Source organism: Pipistrellus kuhlii, unplaced genomic scaffold (assembly GCF_014108245.1).
Source record: "Pipistrellus kuhlii isolate mPipKuh1 unplaced genomic scaffold, mPipKuh1.p scaffold_m20_p_2, whole genome shotgun sequence".
Classification (NCBI taxonomy): Eukaryota; Metazoa; Chordata; class Mammalia; order Chiroptera; family Vespertilionidae; genus Pipistrellus; species Pipistrellus kuhlii.
Genome location: NW_023425515.1, coordinates 38052597 through 38066322, shown reverse-complemented (window position 1 = coordinate 38066322; position 13726 = coordinate 38052597). Strand labels below are relative to the sequence as shown.

At 42.8% G+C, this 13726-nt stretch overlaps 1 protein-coding gene across 1 annotated transcript in view; it reads right to left on the bottom strand.

The window, feature by feature from the left end:
* Window positions 1-10370: 10370 nt before the first annotated feature.
* The window catches only part of SENP2 (SUMO specific peptidase 2), a 35749-nt gene continuing 32393 nt past the window's right edge, over window positions 10371-13726 (bottom strand). Inside the window, exon 17 of the mRNA XM_036448080.2 lies at window positions 10371-11703. Within this exon, the coding sequence (XP_036303973.1) occupies window positions 11641-11703 (63 nt within the window). The 3' untranslated portion in view covers window positions 10371-11640. The remainder of the gene's footprint in view (window positions 11704-13726) is intronic.

Here is a 13726-nt window from a genome sequence, read left to right as displayed (position 1 = left end):
GCTAAAGGATGGACATGTACTGGTTTCTGTGAACAAGCCATTGTACCATCAGACTGCAATGCCAGTTTCCTCTACTGCAAACAGTGTTCTGTGATAAAAACAAAAACAAAAAAAAAGAAGTATATCCAGCTAACAAGATCCCGGTGTCTTGGTCTCTTATTTCAAGAAGCATTGCCTGTCCCCAGGGGTCAGCCGAGTCCCAGCGCCGAGGGAACTTGGGAAGCTGGTGGCCTATGCCTTCAGGGCCGGTGGCTCCTGGGGGGGGGGGGGGGGGGCGTGGCTGGGAGAAGCCAAGTGCAGTCTCCTGACCAGCAGCATCATGTTCTGGGGAAGGTTTTTTTTTGTTTTTTGTTTTTTTAATATATTTTATTGATTTTTTACAGAGAGTTAGAAACATCGATGAGAGAGAATCATCGATCAGCTGCCTCTTGCATCCCTCTCCCCCCCCCCCCCCCCCCCCCCTGGGGATGTGCAGCTCCGGGGAAGTTTTTAGGAACGTGGGTTCTTGGGTTCCACCTTGAATCGAATTCTGGAAGTGCCCGCATTCCCCCCCCCCCCCGTCTGTTTCAGCAGGCGCCTCCAGGTGACTCCATTGGTGCTCAGGTTTGAGAACCACAGAACCAGAGGGATGGGCTGAGTATCAGGTAAGACCAGCCCTGTCCTTGATGGACTTGAAGCCTGGCCAGGAAAGGAGTTTATCTTCCTGGGGGTGAGCAGAGGGAGGATAATGTGCCTGACAATCCAAGGGAAGCAGTACCTCCCTGCTCCCCAGAAACCAGGCTGAATGTGTTCCAGGCGATCTGAACAGGTGGATGAAGACAGTCCTGCTCTCTTGAGCCCATGTTCTTAGAGCCACTGGCTCTGCCGTAGATTGCTGGCTGCTAAAAGCCCAAACAACTCAGGAATGAAAAGTTGATACTTGACTGCCAGGGGTGATCCGTCAGGCTCTTGAGGGTGACAGCTCCAAGCCCAGCAGAGATGGAGGTGAACTGATGGGGTCCACAGTGGCCACATCCCCCTTTAACAAACTGAGGGTTCCTCACTCACTCAAAATGTGTCCTTTGCCTGTGGCCCCTCCACACTCCAGATTTCCCCTTTATTTTCAGTATCTGTGATGCTGATTTTAAAGTTTTTGTGTGTGTAAAAGCCAGAGGTTCCTCACTGCTGTGGTTGGCATTGGCTATGGCAGGGGCATGCTGTCCCCTCATGTGGCCATTAGAAACCCAAGTATCTGTGGCTTCATCTCCCTCCCCACTCAGGACTCAAGCCCACTGGCCTCAGAATAGGAAACGGAGCGTCGTCTGCTGGCCCGAGGGAAGCCGGGCTCCTGACAATCGGGGACATTTCCAAAAACGGTCCCCGGGTTGAGGTGTGCATGTCGGAGGAACAGCCAGAAAAACGGCACGCCCTTGAAGGAAGGGCTTTAAATGTGGGCCCGGGGGCTTGGTGGTGAGCCTGTCAGGATGCAGAGGAACTGGGCAGGAGACAAGAGTCAATGCAGGAACCCTCTTGGCTCTGCTGCTCAGATTTCCTTCCTTGGACTTTATTCAGGTGGCAAAATTAGAGGTTTAACTCCAGCTCCTTAACTTCCTGTTTCCAAAATACGTGTCTGAACATATGAAAGACAGGTGAAGTGCTAACAGATGCCCTACTTCCCATGGGACAAAGCACCCAGAAATTGTCCCAAGGCTGCAGCAATGGGGCGGGGGGGAGAGGGGGTGCTTGCAAACGGAGAGGCAGGAATGAGGCCAGCTGGCTTGTTCCTAGCCAAGGTGTTCTCTCAGCCCATTTTCTGAGGGCCGAGGTGTTGGGTGGTTTGGCATATGATGCAGACACTCCTGAGCTTCCCAAGGGCAGCTGAGCTGGAGACCATCCTTACAGGATGGGGCCCACTCCGTCTTACCTATATAAGAACAGCTGCCCATGTGTGCCTGGTTCACCACAGGAGGACTTAGACAAACTATTTTTTCTATAAATCCCAGACTTTTCTCCTCTTGACATGACCTCTTGGCATTCCAGAAAGCCCTAACTGAGCATGGTTTTATGAAAAAGTAAAATGGCAGTTGTTGAAGGGAGACTTGGGTCAATACAAAGGTTTTGAAGCTCATTAGCCCCTGAGACTTGAAAAGCCCCTCCCTGCTCCTTTGGATGGAGCCCCCTGAAAACCCAAGACCCACCGTGGTTTAGGCGGTGCTAACGTCTCACTAGGTGTGTGTGTGGTAAGGAGGCCTGAACATCCCTCTGTCCTAGTAAGTCCCCCCACTCCTCCAGCTCTGCCTCGAGAGGACTCCTCCAACATGGAGTTCTGCACGGGAAGGATAGCAGGCTGGCTGCAGAGTAGACGAGGGTTCCAGCGGAGAAGTTATAGACGTGAGAAAAGGGAGAATCAAGAGATTAAGGGGGGGTTCAACCAAGAACCAAAGGAAACGAGTAAACCACAGATAGAAGGCATCTTGACAGGATGGGCAAAGGTGGGGAAAAACACTGGACCTCGAAGGGAATCAGGGCTTCCACTTGGGATGGAAGTGACTCAGTGACTGAGGAGACAGATGTGTGATAAGGATGGGAGTATGAAAAGCTTTTGGCATAGTCATTCCTACATCCCTGGGGAAGGAAGTAGGCAAGAGAAGCATCCCCATGGTAACAATTCTGAAAAGCCCACACGGTAGGTATTTAGAGATTAGCCTGAATTGTATATGCATCCAAATCTCTCATTGTCTACAGCCTGATGGAGATTTCTTTGGCCTGCTACCACTAGCAAATTCTCCTGATGTTTACTGTCAATTTTTGCTGCTGCCTTTTCTTTCAACATTCCCCTTAAGGTGCTGGTGAATTGAAATTTAAGGCTAATTTTCTATTCTAGCTCCCATTAGCCACATCCAGGTGCTGTCCTTCTAGAAGCCAGGAGTGTTACTAGCTCTCTCAGGAAGAGCGGTATAAAGAGAAAACCTCAGAGAACAAAATTATACTCCAGGTTGGCCTCAGGGCTCCTTGTATTCTCTTGTGAAAGCACAATGCACAGATGCAAGGCAGCTTGTTCCCACGAGTGACTTTGAGGGCACTGCCTCTAACCTCAGATGTGGCCGACAGACAAGAACATTCCCATTTGCCTCCAATAACCTTTAGTGATCAGGACAACCAAAGACAATTATTTATTAGTTTCCTGAGATTACTGTGGCTACGACAAATTTGATGGATTAAAACAGAAATTTATCTTCTTACCGTCCTGGAGCCCCAAGTTCAAAATCAAGGTGTCAGCTGAGCCATGTTCCCCCTGAAGGCTCTGCCAACTTGGATGGCTCTAGGCTTTCTTGGCTTGTGGAAGTAATACTCCAATCTCTGCATTCAGTCTCATCGCCTCCTCTTTCAGTTAAAAACAAATATAACCACCTCGAAACACAAGTTTGTAAAGTTGTTTGGAGCCTGCCAGGATCACCATTACTATAACACTGGTGTCTTTCTCCAGATTTTGTTTTAGATACATAAACAGATTCCCTCTCTCCCCCCAAAAAAATGGGTATAAAATTCAACATTGCCTAGGCCCATTTTATTGCCTCCTCTTCTGTCTCAAAACTCCCTCTGTTTTTCTCTTATTCAGCATGTAATTGCACTTAAGGCCTACCCAATAATCCAGGGTAAATTCCTCAAGATCTTAAACTTAATGATATCATTTGCCATAGAAAGTAATATTCAGTGTGGTGATTGCAGGGGAGGGAGGAGAGTGGAAGTGGGTATAGGGGGATAAAGATAAATGGTGACAGGAAAATAAAGTAATATTCACAGATTAAAGGGAATATGGACTTAGGTTCTCAGCCCACTGTTTAACCAGATTAGAAAACTATAATCAAGTATTTTTGAAACAGAATAATTTTGAATATGAAGTATTAGATGATATTACCAATTATTAATTTTGTTAGATGGTAAAAATAACATGGGTTTTTTGTTGTTGTTTGTTTTTTAAGTAAGAAAGACATTTTTAAGTATTTAGCTAGAATAACATGTCGGGATTTTGCTTTAAAATACTCCAGGCCCTCTTATCCCCTATGAATAAAAGGTGAGTCAAGATGAGCCACATTTGTCCAAATAATGTGGCTCAGTGGTTGAGCTTTGACCCATGAACCAGGAGGTCATCGTTCAATTCCCGACCAGACACATGCCTGGGTTGCAGGCTTGATCTCCCAGAGCAGCTGATCAATGATTCTCATCATTGATGTTTCTCTCCCCTCTTCTCCCTTCCTTTGTCTGAAATCAATAAAAAACAAAACAAAACAAAACAAAAAAACAAAAAAAAAGATGAGCCATTTACTAACTGCTGGAAGGTAATGATTGTTTATGTCTTATAAAATGTAAGTCAATGGGAGAAACCAAGATGGCGGCATAGGAAAACACCTAAACTGCCTCACACAACAATTTCAAAATAACAACTAAAAGACAAAATGGACATCATCCAAAACCACAGGAATGCTGGTTGAGTGGAAATTATACAACTAGAAGTAAAGAAAAAAGCACACTGAGATTTACAGAGGCGCATGTGTAGAGAGGGCTAGCAACTGAGTGTGACTGGTTTTCTCAATCGGGAGGGAGATAAAAGCTCCCGACAGCTCTGAACTCCAGTTCCAGGTGACTCTGGAGACCCAAACTCATACGGGGAGAAACTGGACTGTCTGGCAGCAGATGAAACTCAAGGGTGGCTTTCTTTCAGAAGTGTTTGCAGTGAGGACCGTGGGATACTGAGAACCAAGGGCCTCTTAGGGCAGGGCTGATGGGAAGCCATTGCTGTTTGCCCCGCCCTGTGATCCTGCCCCACAAGGCCATACCTGTTTGCTCTGCCATGAGACTCCACCCCATCCAAGCTGAGTGCAGAGGCTTTTGTATATGAATGGCCTGATCCTTTGAATTTTAAACTTACAGAGGAGTCACTGAGACTCAAAACTTCCAAAAGGCCCAACGCTCCACAGCAGCTTGCATTGCTTCACAGCTGGGCATCATGGGCACCTCAAAAATACAAACAAACTAGAGGAATCTGCAGATCTCTCCTAACTCCTGCTGGATGGCCTCAGGCAGAGGCTAAATTAGCACCTGCTTGGAGATCTAAGAGCCAGTGTACCCAGGAATCAGAGTGGGACCATCCAGATTACAAGTCCTCAGATCCATAAGGGACACACTCAGAGGGCAGACTCGGTAAGCACCAAAGCCCCATTGAAACAAGTCTTGTCTCATAAGGGTGTCTCCAGCACAGTAGACACAGCTGATCCTCACAGTCAATTGGCCTAGAGGTCAATCACCCCAGTGATACTAACAACAATCAAGGCTTAACTACAACAAAACTGTGCACAAAGCCCAAAAAGGGGTGCACCAAGAGTGTCCACCTCAGATAACTGGGGAGGCTGAGCCACTGGGCCCTATTGGACACCTAGCACACAAAGCCACTCTATCAACTCAGGGAGGCAGCCAAAATGTGGACAAAAAGAAACGTCACAAATGAAAGAAATGGAGGACAGCAAATGACTGGATATAAAATTCAAAACCATAGTTATAAGATTTTTCAAGAATTTTCTAGAAAAGGCTGATAAATTTAGCAAGACCCTCAAGGATATGAATAAGGACCAACTAGAAACTAAGCATACACTGACGGAAGTAAAAAATAATATACAAAGATCCAACAGCAGACTAGAAGATCACAAGAATCAAGTTAAAGATTTGAAATACAAAGAAGCAAAAAACAATTAACCAGAAAAGAAAAAAGAATCCAAAAATATGAAGCTAGTGTGTAAGGGGCTTCTGGAACAACTTCAAGCGTACCAACATCCAAATTATGGGGGTGCCAGAAGAATAGAGAGAGCAAAATACTGAAAACCTATTTGAAGAAATAATGACAGAAAACTTCCCCCACCTGGTGAAAGAAATAGACCCTCAGGTCCAGGTATCGCACAAAACCCCAAACAAAAGGAATCCAAAGAGGACCACACCAAGACACATCATAATTAAAATTCCAAAGGCAAAAGACAAACAGAATATTAAAAGCAGCAAGAAAAAAACAGTTAGTTACCTTCAAGAGAGCACCCATACGACTGTCAGCTGATTTCTCAACAGAAACTATGCAGGCCAGATGGGAGTGGCAAGAAATATTCAAAGTGATGAATAGCAGGAACCTATAACCAAGATTACTCTACTCAGCAAAGCTATCATTCAGAATTGAAGGTCAGATAAAGAGCTTCACAGATAAGAAAAAGCTAGAGTTCACCACCACCAAACCAGTATTATATGAAATGCTGCAAGGTATTCTGTAAGAAGAGAAAGAAGAAAAAGATAAAGATAAAAATTATGAACAACAGCGGAAACCGGTTTGGCTCAGTAGATAGAGCGTCAGCCTGCAGACTGAAGGGTCCCGGGTTCGATTCCGGTCAAGGGCATTTACCTTGGTTGCAGGCACATCCCCAGTGGGGGGTGTGCAGGAGGCATCTGGTTGATGTTTCTAGCTCTCTCCCTTCCTCTCTGTAAAAAATCAATAAAATATATTTTAAAAAATTATGAACAACAAATACACATATTTATCAACAAGTAAATCTAAAAATCTAGTGAATCAAAAAATCTTTTGAACAGAATAAACTGGTGAATATAATAGACTCGGGGGCATAGAAAGGGAGTGGTCTGACAATACTCAGGGGGAAAGAGGTGAGGGGGTGTAGGACAAGACTGGACAAAAATTATAAACCTATGGATGAGGACAATGGGACATGGGGTAAGAGCAGAAGGTGGGGTGGGAACCGGACAGAGAGCAGTATGGGGGTGGGGGGGAGTGAAAGAGGAATAATTGTAATAATCTGAACAATAAAGATTTTAAAAATGTGCCGAAACCGGTTTGGCTCAGTGGTAGAGCATCGGTCTGCGGACTGAAAGGTCCCAGGTTCGATTCCGGTCAAGGGCATGTACATTGGTTGCGGGCCCATCCCCGGTAGGGGGTGTGCAAGAGGCAGCTGGTCGATGTTTCTCTCTCATTGATGTTTCTGGCTCTCTATCTCTCTCCCTTCCTCTCTGTAAAAAATCAATAAAATATATATTTAAAAAAAAAAAAAAGATTTAAAAAATGTAAGTCAATGACTATTTTAATCTCTTATGCCAGAATAAGTAAAAGTATCAATGGGTGATTCCCTCCCCGCCCCCTGATTTTATTGATATACATAGCTTAAGCCAGAAATCTTATTTCTAAGAATTTTTCCTAATAGCATAACCCAAATATTGTGCAGTGTGGTGTGTGCAACAATACTGGATTAAATGAATTACTTTATAGCCATATACTGGAACAATATGCTATTAAAATGTCAATATTTATTGACATGAAAATATGGTCAAAATAAATTAAATGGAGAGGGATTATATATCCAGATATATCTTATCAATCCATATTTGTTAAAAACAAAAATATATACATGCGCAAGCATATACAGCACACACACTACGACACATATGGAGGAGTATATGCCAAAGTCCACGATTTATACCAAAATGTTAATATGAAGTTATTAACTCTGGATGGTGAGTTTGCAAAATTCTTATTTTTTTTTTCTGCTATGAACACCTAGTACAGATACAATTAAAATATGAGAATCACAGACTTTAGGATCACCACATGATCTTCAGAAGGCAATATGTGTGCTTGGGGTGGGGTGGGAAGCAACACTTGCTTCCAAGATCTCTGTGCTGCCTCTCCTGACACTTTCCAAAGTGTATCCATACAAGTTCCACAGGTGTCACAGAGAAGGGCTCAGTGTCCAGGTTTTCAGAAATGGTTAAGACATTAATTCATTCTGTTTACTATGTATCACATGGCACACACATTCATTGAGCCATAGAATCCTTTGATCTACATCCTATATAGATTAGGACTTTTACTTAACAGACCAGAGGCCCGATGCATGAAGATTCGTGCAAGAATGGGCCTTTCTTCCCCTGGCTGCTGGCAGCGCCTTGGCTGTGGCCAGAGCCGCCTTTCTGCCTTCCCACACTGCCCAGAGGCTGGGGTGGTGCTAACCGCCTGCATCCTGCCCCACCCCCAGCTGCTCAGAGTCTGTGTATGCAAATTAACCTGCCATCTTTGTTGGGTTCATTTGCTTAGTCACTCCTGATTAGTTGGTGGGCATCACAAAGATACGGTCAATTAGCATGTTAGTCTTTCATTAGGTAGATTTTAGGAAACATCAATGTAAAACCCTAAAGGACAAGGACTATTTATAACACACATTTTCGCTGAGCTTCTGGCCTGTTTTCCTAGATTGAGTAATCTCAAAACAGCTTCATATTTATCCCATCTTTGCAGTCTCAAGCTTTACAGTTTTACATATAATTTGCATCTTGCTGCCAGTTTATTTAGAGCAGTGTTTTTCAAACTGGATTTCCATCTATTAGACTGTTTAGAAATCAATTTGGAGGTCACAATGCACATTTTTAAAATATCAAGATAAAATTCAAAAGATAGCAAGAACAAGTAATGTTTATGTAAAACTTTTGTGTCCACACATACTCACATGACACACAATATGAAATACATTTATCATTGCAATAAAAAAAAAGTGAAATCCAATGAATTAAAGAGATTAATTTGCCAAAACTGGTTTGGCTCAGTGGTAGTGCGTCAGCCTACGGACTGAGGGGTACCGGGTTCGATTCCAGTCAAGGGCATGTACCTTGGTTGCGGGCACATCCTCAGTAGAGGGCGTGCAAGAGGCAGCTGATTGATGACTCTCTCATCCATGTTTCTAACTCTATTTCCCTTCCTCTCTGTAAAAAATCAATAAAAAATATTTTTTTAAAAAAAGAGAGATTAATTTATCGATAAATAAGTAAAATGAACACCTATTTCAAACACCCAAACCCTTTCCTTGTATATATTCGGTAAATTTAAATTAAAAAATTATCGAAGGAATATAGTCAGCTAGATCTCCCAACTTAAAAACAAGTACCAAAAGTTGTTTAAATACTGGTTCCTTAGAGTTTTTCTTGAAGAAACTACCATAAAGAATTTAGATTCTCAATTAGTTCATAAAAGCCAATTTAAACAATGTAGCTGCACTACATTACTAATGTTATTACTTAAATTACTCTACCTTGTTTATTTATTGTATGAGTTTAATATATCTCCAAGGACACATCCTCCCCACACCCACAGCTTGGTCCCAGCACCAAGCAACTCCTCCACATGCAGCAAACATTACCACTGGGCAGAGCAAGCTGTGTTTCACAGTTCAGAGGAGGAAAAAGTAGGAAGTCTAGCAGCTTATCTCCTGGGAAACTAAGGTAGAATATGGGGCCCTCCAGACATCTTCCACTGCCCCAAGTCTTTCCCCTCACCTGCATCCCAACTCTGGTACAAGGTCAAACATGAGAAAGACATTTGCTCATCAACTGTGGGGGTTTTTCCTATTTTAATCAATTCTTTTGAGATTGCCTAAGACCCTCAAACTGCTATAATAAAAAATATACATCATCTCACTGACTTTAATATTGATAGTTTCACTATTGGTATGTTGATAAAATCATTACCTTATCACCTGACTGCTTTTATCATAAATGTTTAGATATAAAAATTCTGTTACCAACAAATTTCTCTGCAACAAGACAGACATGTCAGTGCCTAGAGAAGCATGAGTATCTCAAAATAACTTCTGGAAGTCTGGGTTATGTAGAATGCCATTCTCTAACTCTGCTCTTACCAATTTCATTATGTCCTGGGAAACAGCTGCTCTATGAAGGCCCTCAGATGCTTGGAATGTAATACAAATACATTAAAAACCCCCACCCACGCCTCAGTCATATGGGCAGAACCCAGACTGCCATTCCTGACAGGATTTACCCACCCCACACGGTACAAACATTGACCAAGGTACTACATTGCCAGGTGAACTTACTAGCGCTAAGTGGGAGCCAGGTTTTCAGTATAATGCTACCCAGTCAATCTCTTTCTCGGCTGTGCCAGCGGCTCGATCCCGGTGCTCACTGGCTGCAATCCAGCAACCCCGAGGAAGGAACCGAAGCTGCAGGAAGGGTTCTGTGCAGCCTGAGCTTGAGGGAGATGTGGCACAGCTGGCTCTTTCTTGAATCACCACCAAAGCACACGTCCCCTGGTTTGCCCAGCAAGTAGGCGCAACACTTTAATCCACATCACAAGCCCCAGGTCCCACACCTAAACGTTCCCGTCTCAGGGACACTGGCTGCAACAGCACGCCTCTGAGCAGCCGGGCCCTCCGGGTGCAGACATGTTCACTCATAGCTAACACATGCCCGCATTTTCTGGCTTTACCTCTTGCTTTTGTGTACCAGGATAAGTTTGGGAGTTTAGTAGGGGAAGGGTTAGAAATCATTTCAGCATATACTTTTCAAGTTCTGCCAGGCAACCTTTTATTACATCGGAAAAGCAACACTAGGCACTAGATCTTGCAAAATATGTTTTGACCAATTCTAAACTTTCTGAAATTAAAAATGCATAACCACTGTAAAGTTTTTAATGAACAAAAAAGTTAAATACAAACTTTCATATGCAAAATAGATTGTTGTAACCTCAGAGCCAAGTACTAAATTTTCTTCCACAAATTTCAGTAGGGGTGGAAGGAGGGGGTGGGGGATGTAAATCCTAATGAATACAAAACTTAATTTCAGCTTTCTATATAGAAGAAAAAAAAAACAAAAAACTTTGAGGGAAAAATAGCTTTAAGTTGAATAGACCCTTTTGAAATAAACAGCTCAGGCCAGCCCTTACAATTCTGAGGTTTATCCTCAACCAGATCTAGGGTGCAAATGAAGATCAGGGTTTAGTTACTTCAAATCCAGTTTCAAGAGCAGCAGTCACCTCATTTCCAGAAAGGAAATCTCTCTAGATGACCATCACAGTTTTCGGAAGATGCTTAGGCAGCCAGAGTCTCTTGGCCTCAGTCCCACTTTCCGACACCTTGCCAGTGCCGGTGCCGGAGTCTCTGCCTTCCTCTGAAAGGCAATCAGAGCCCCACACCCAGCACTTCTCCTGGCATTTTCAAACCTCAAAAAAAAAAAAAAAAAAAAAAAAAAAAAAAAAAAGGACCTCCAGCTTCAAGTTGGCAGTTACTGCTCCAAGGTCAGAGAAGTCAATTAACACTTCCTTCCTCTCACCCTCACTGCTTTCCCTCTACATCTTCAGCAGAGAATGGCAGCTTGATTAACATTCTTTTCAGAAATAAATAGTTCAAACAATTCAAAGTTAACTGTAAAAGAGCAGCAGAAAACAGCCACTGCCCATTATGTATGCAAATGAGTGAGTGAATGAATACACGTGAACAAACACAGAAAACAACATCTCATAGAATAAAACCTGCATTTTCCACATTCACAGGGGGGGGAAAATCTTTTAAAAAAAAGTATTAATTAGCGTTTGTTCCTATGTGGGTTGAATAGTCCAGGCTCTGAGCAGGCACAGTCTTACAAACAGGTCGCAAGCAGCCCTTCGCATACCAAGTCAGAACACTAGGGTGCAGGGCCTTCATGCATGTCTGACAGCTCAGTACCTGTGAGAACAGGCGGTGCAGGGACTTTTAAACCCACAATGCATGAGGTATATGAAAACGTTCGTCCATGAAAGAACCACCAGCAGCTAAGGGACTGGGCCGGGCATTCTCACAGCAACTGCTGATGAAGGATTTCCCACACCATCTTTTTCCGGAAGAGAGGCATCTGGTGCTGCAAAGAATCCACCAAAACATATTCATTAATTCGCTTGCACAGCATCAACAACTTTTAAGTGCAATCATGCAAATAATGTAAGATGCCATGTCCATTAGGTATGCCTTAACTTTTTTACATTCTGATACAGACTCATGAAGCCATGAAAAAGGAGGTCTATAATGTTTATTATTATATGTTTCATTAGTATTTTACATGTTAAGGAAAATATGCAGAATTATACAGTAAAGTCCAACAACCTCATAACAGAAACATGTACCAAAAATGGGAATATCTAAGAAGTGGCACAATAGATCACTTTTTCTACTTATATCTTTTTCTCAAAACATTCTCAAAATATTCTGCTCTCTCTCTGAGAAAAACTTGAACTTTATTTAAGTAATAAATAGATTTGGCAGATTTCTTTCTGCTCTACCAAATGTTGTGCATTGCCAATACTGTTCAAATAGCAACTTCTCCCCTTCGAATCTCATGTCATTAGGCTCAGAATAACCACTTATTTAAAAGCATCAAAAAATGAGATTCTTGCAGAAACTGGTTTGGCTCAATGGATAGAGCGTCGGACTGCGGACTGAAAGGTCCCGGGTTCAATTCCGGTCAAGAGCATGTACCTTGGTTGCAGGCACATCCCCAGTAGGGGGTGTGCAAGAGGCAGCTGATCAATGATTTTCTCTCATTGATGTTTCTAACTCTCTATCCCTCTCTCTTCCTCTCTGTAAAAAAATCAATAAAATATATTTTTTAAAAATGAGATTCTCTGCATAATGTTATTGTTTTAACTCACATGTGTCAAACACAAGGCCCGCGGGCCAAATCCGTCCCGCCAGGCCTTGCAATGTGGCCCGCACCGCGCTGTCATCACTGCACTCCGCTGCGTTTCCATCACAATGACAGTTTATGACTGTTCAGTAAACCATTCGGCCCGCGATTTAGGCTGGATTTTAGATTTTGGCCCCTTCTCTGATTGAGTTCGACACCCCTATAACTGATAATCACTACATGGGGCAATTTTCAAAGCAGCAACATACAAGGTAAATCCAAAATCATCTGAAACTCAACTAGTCCTTTTTATGAAATCGAAGTTAAGCCCTAGAGGTATTCCTGGCGTCTCATTATAAATAGCTGGATATGCCCCTTCACTAGTGGTTTCCCACCTAAAAGTCTTATGTCATGGATTTGTACTTTTTTCTTCTTCTTGGATTTGTACATTTTAAATAGCTCAAAACATGTAGCAAAAAAACTGTACATTTACTCTTAGTAAAACTGATGAAGCTCATAATAAGTGTCTTTATTTCAGACTGGAACAGTATTAATTCCACATTAGAACCCTGGTTCTTTCATGTTGCCCAAAGCTTGGAATGGGGTTATCAGTCCTACTAGTCAGTAAGTACAGTTTGGTAGACAACATCTATCAAAATGAGTTGTGGTTAAGAAAAATATATTTTTTAAAATACATATTTATTGATTTCAGGGAGGGAGAGAGAGATGGAAATATCAATGATGAGAGAAAATAATTGACTGGCTGCCTCCTGCATGCCCCCTTCTGGGGATGGAGCCTGAAACCCAGGCATGGGCCCTTGACCGAATCGAACCAGGGACTTTTCAGTCCGCAGGCTGACGCTCTATCCACTGAGCCAAACCGGCTAGGGCAAGAAATATATTTTTAAAGGGGGTTTTCTTCAGTTGTAAAAAGGTTGAGAATCCACTATTACAAACACAAATTCTCGTTTCCAACATATTTTATTTTATTTTTATTTTTATTTTTTTTAATATATTTTATTGATTTTGTACAGAGAGGGAGAGAAATAGTTAGAAACATCGATGAGAGAGAGTCATCGATCAGCTGCCTCTTGCACACCCCCTACTGGGGATATGCCCGCAACCAAGGTAAATGCCCTTGACCGGAATCGAACCCGGGACCTTTCAGTCCCCAAGCCGACGCTCTATCCATTGAGCCAAACCAGTTTCGGCCGTTTCCAACATATTTTAATTTTCACTCAAATACAGAACTTGGGGAACC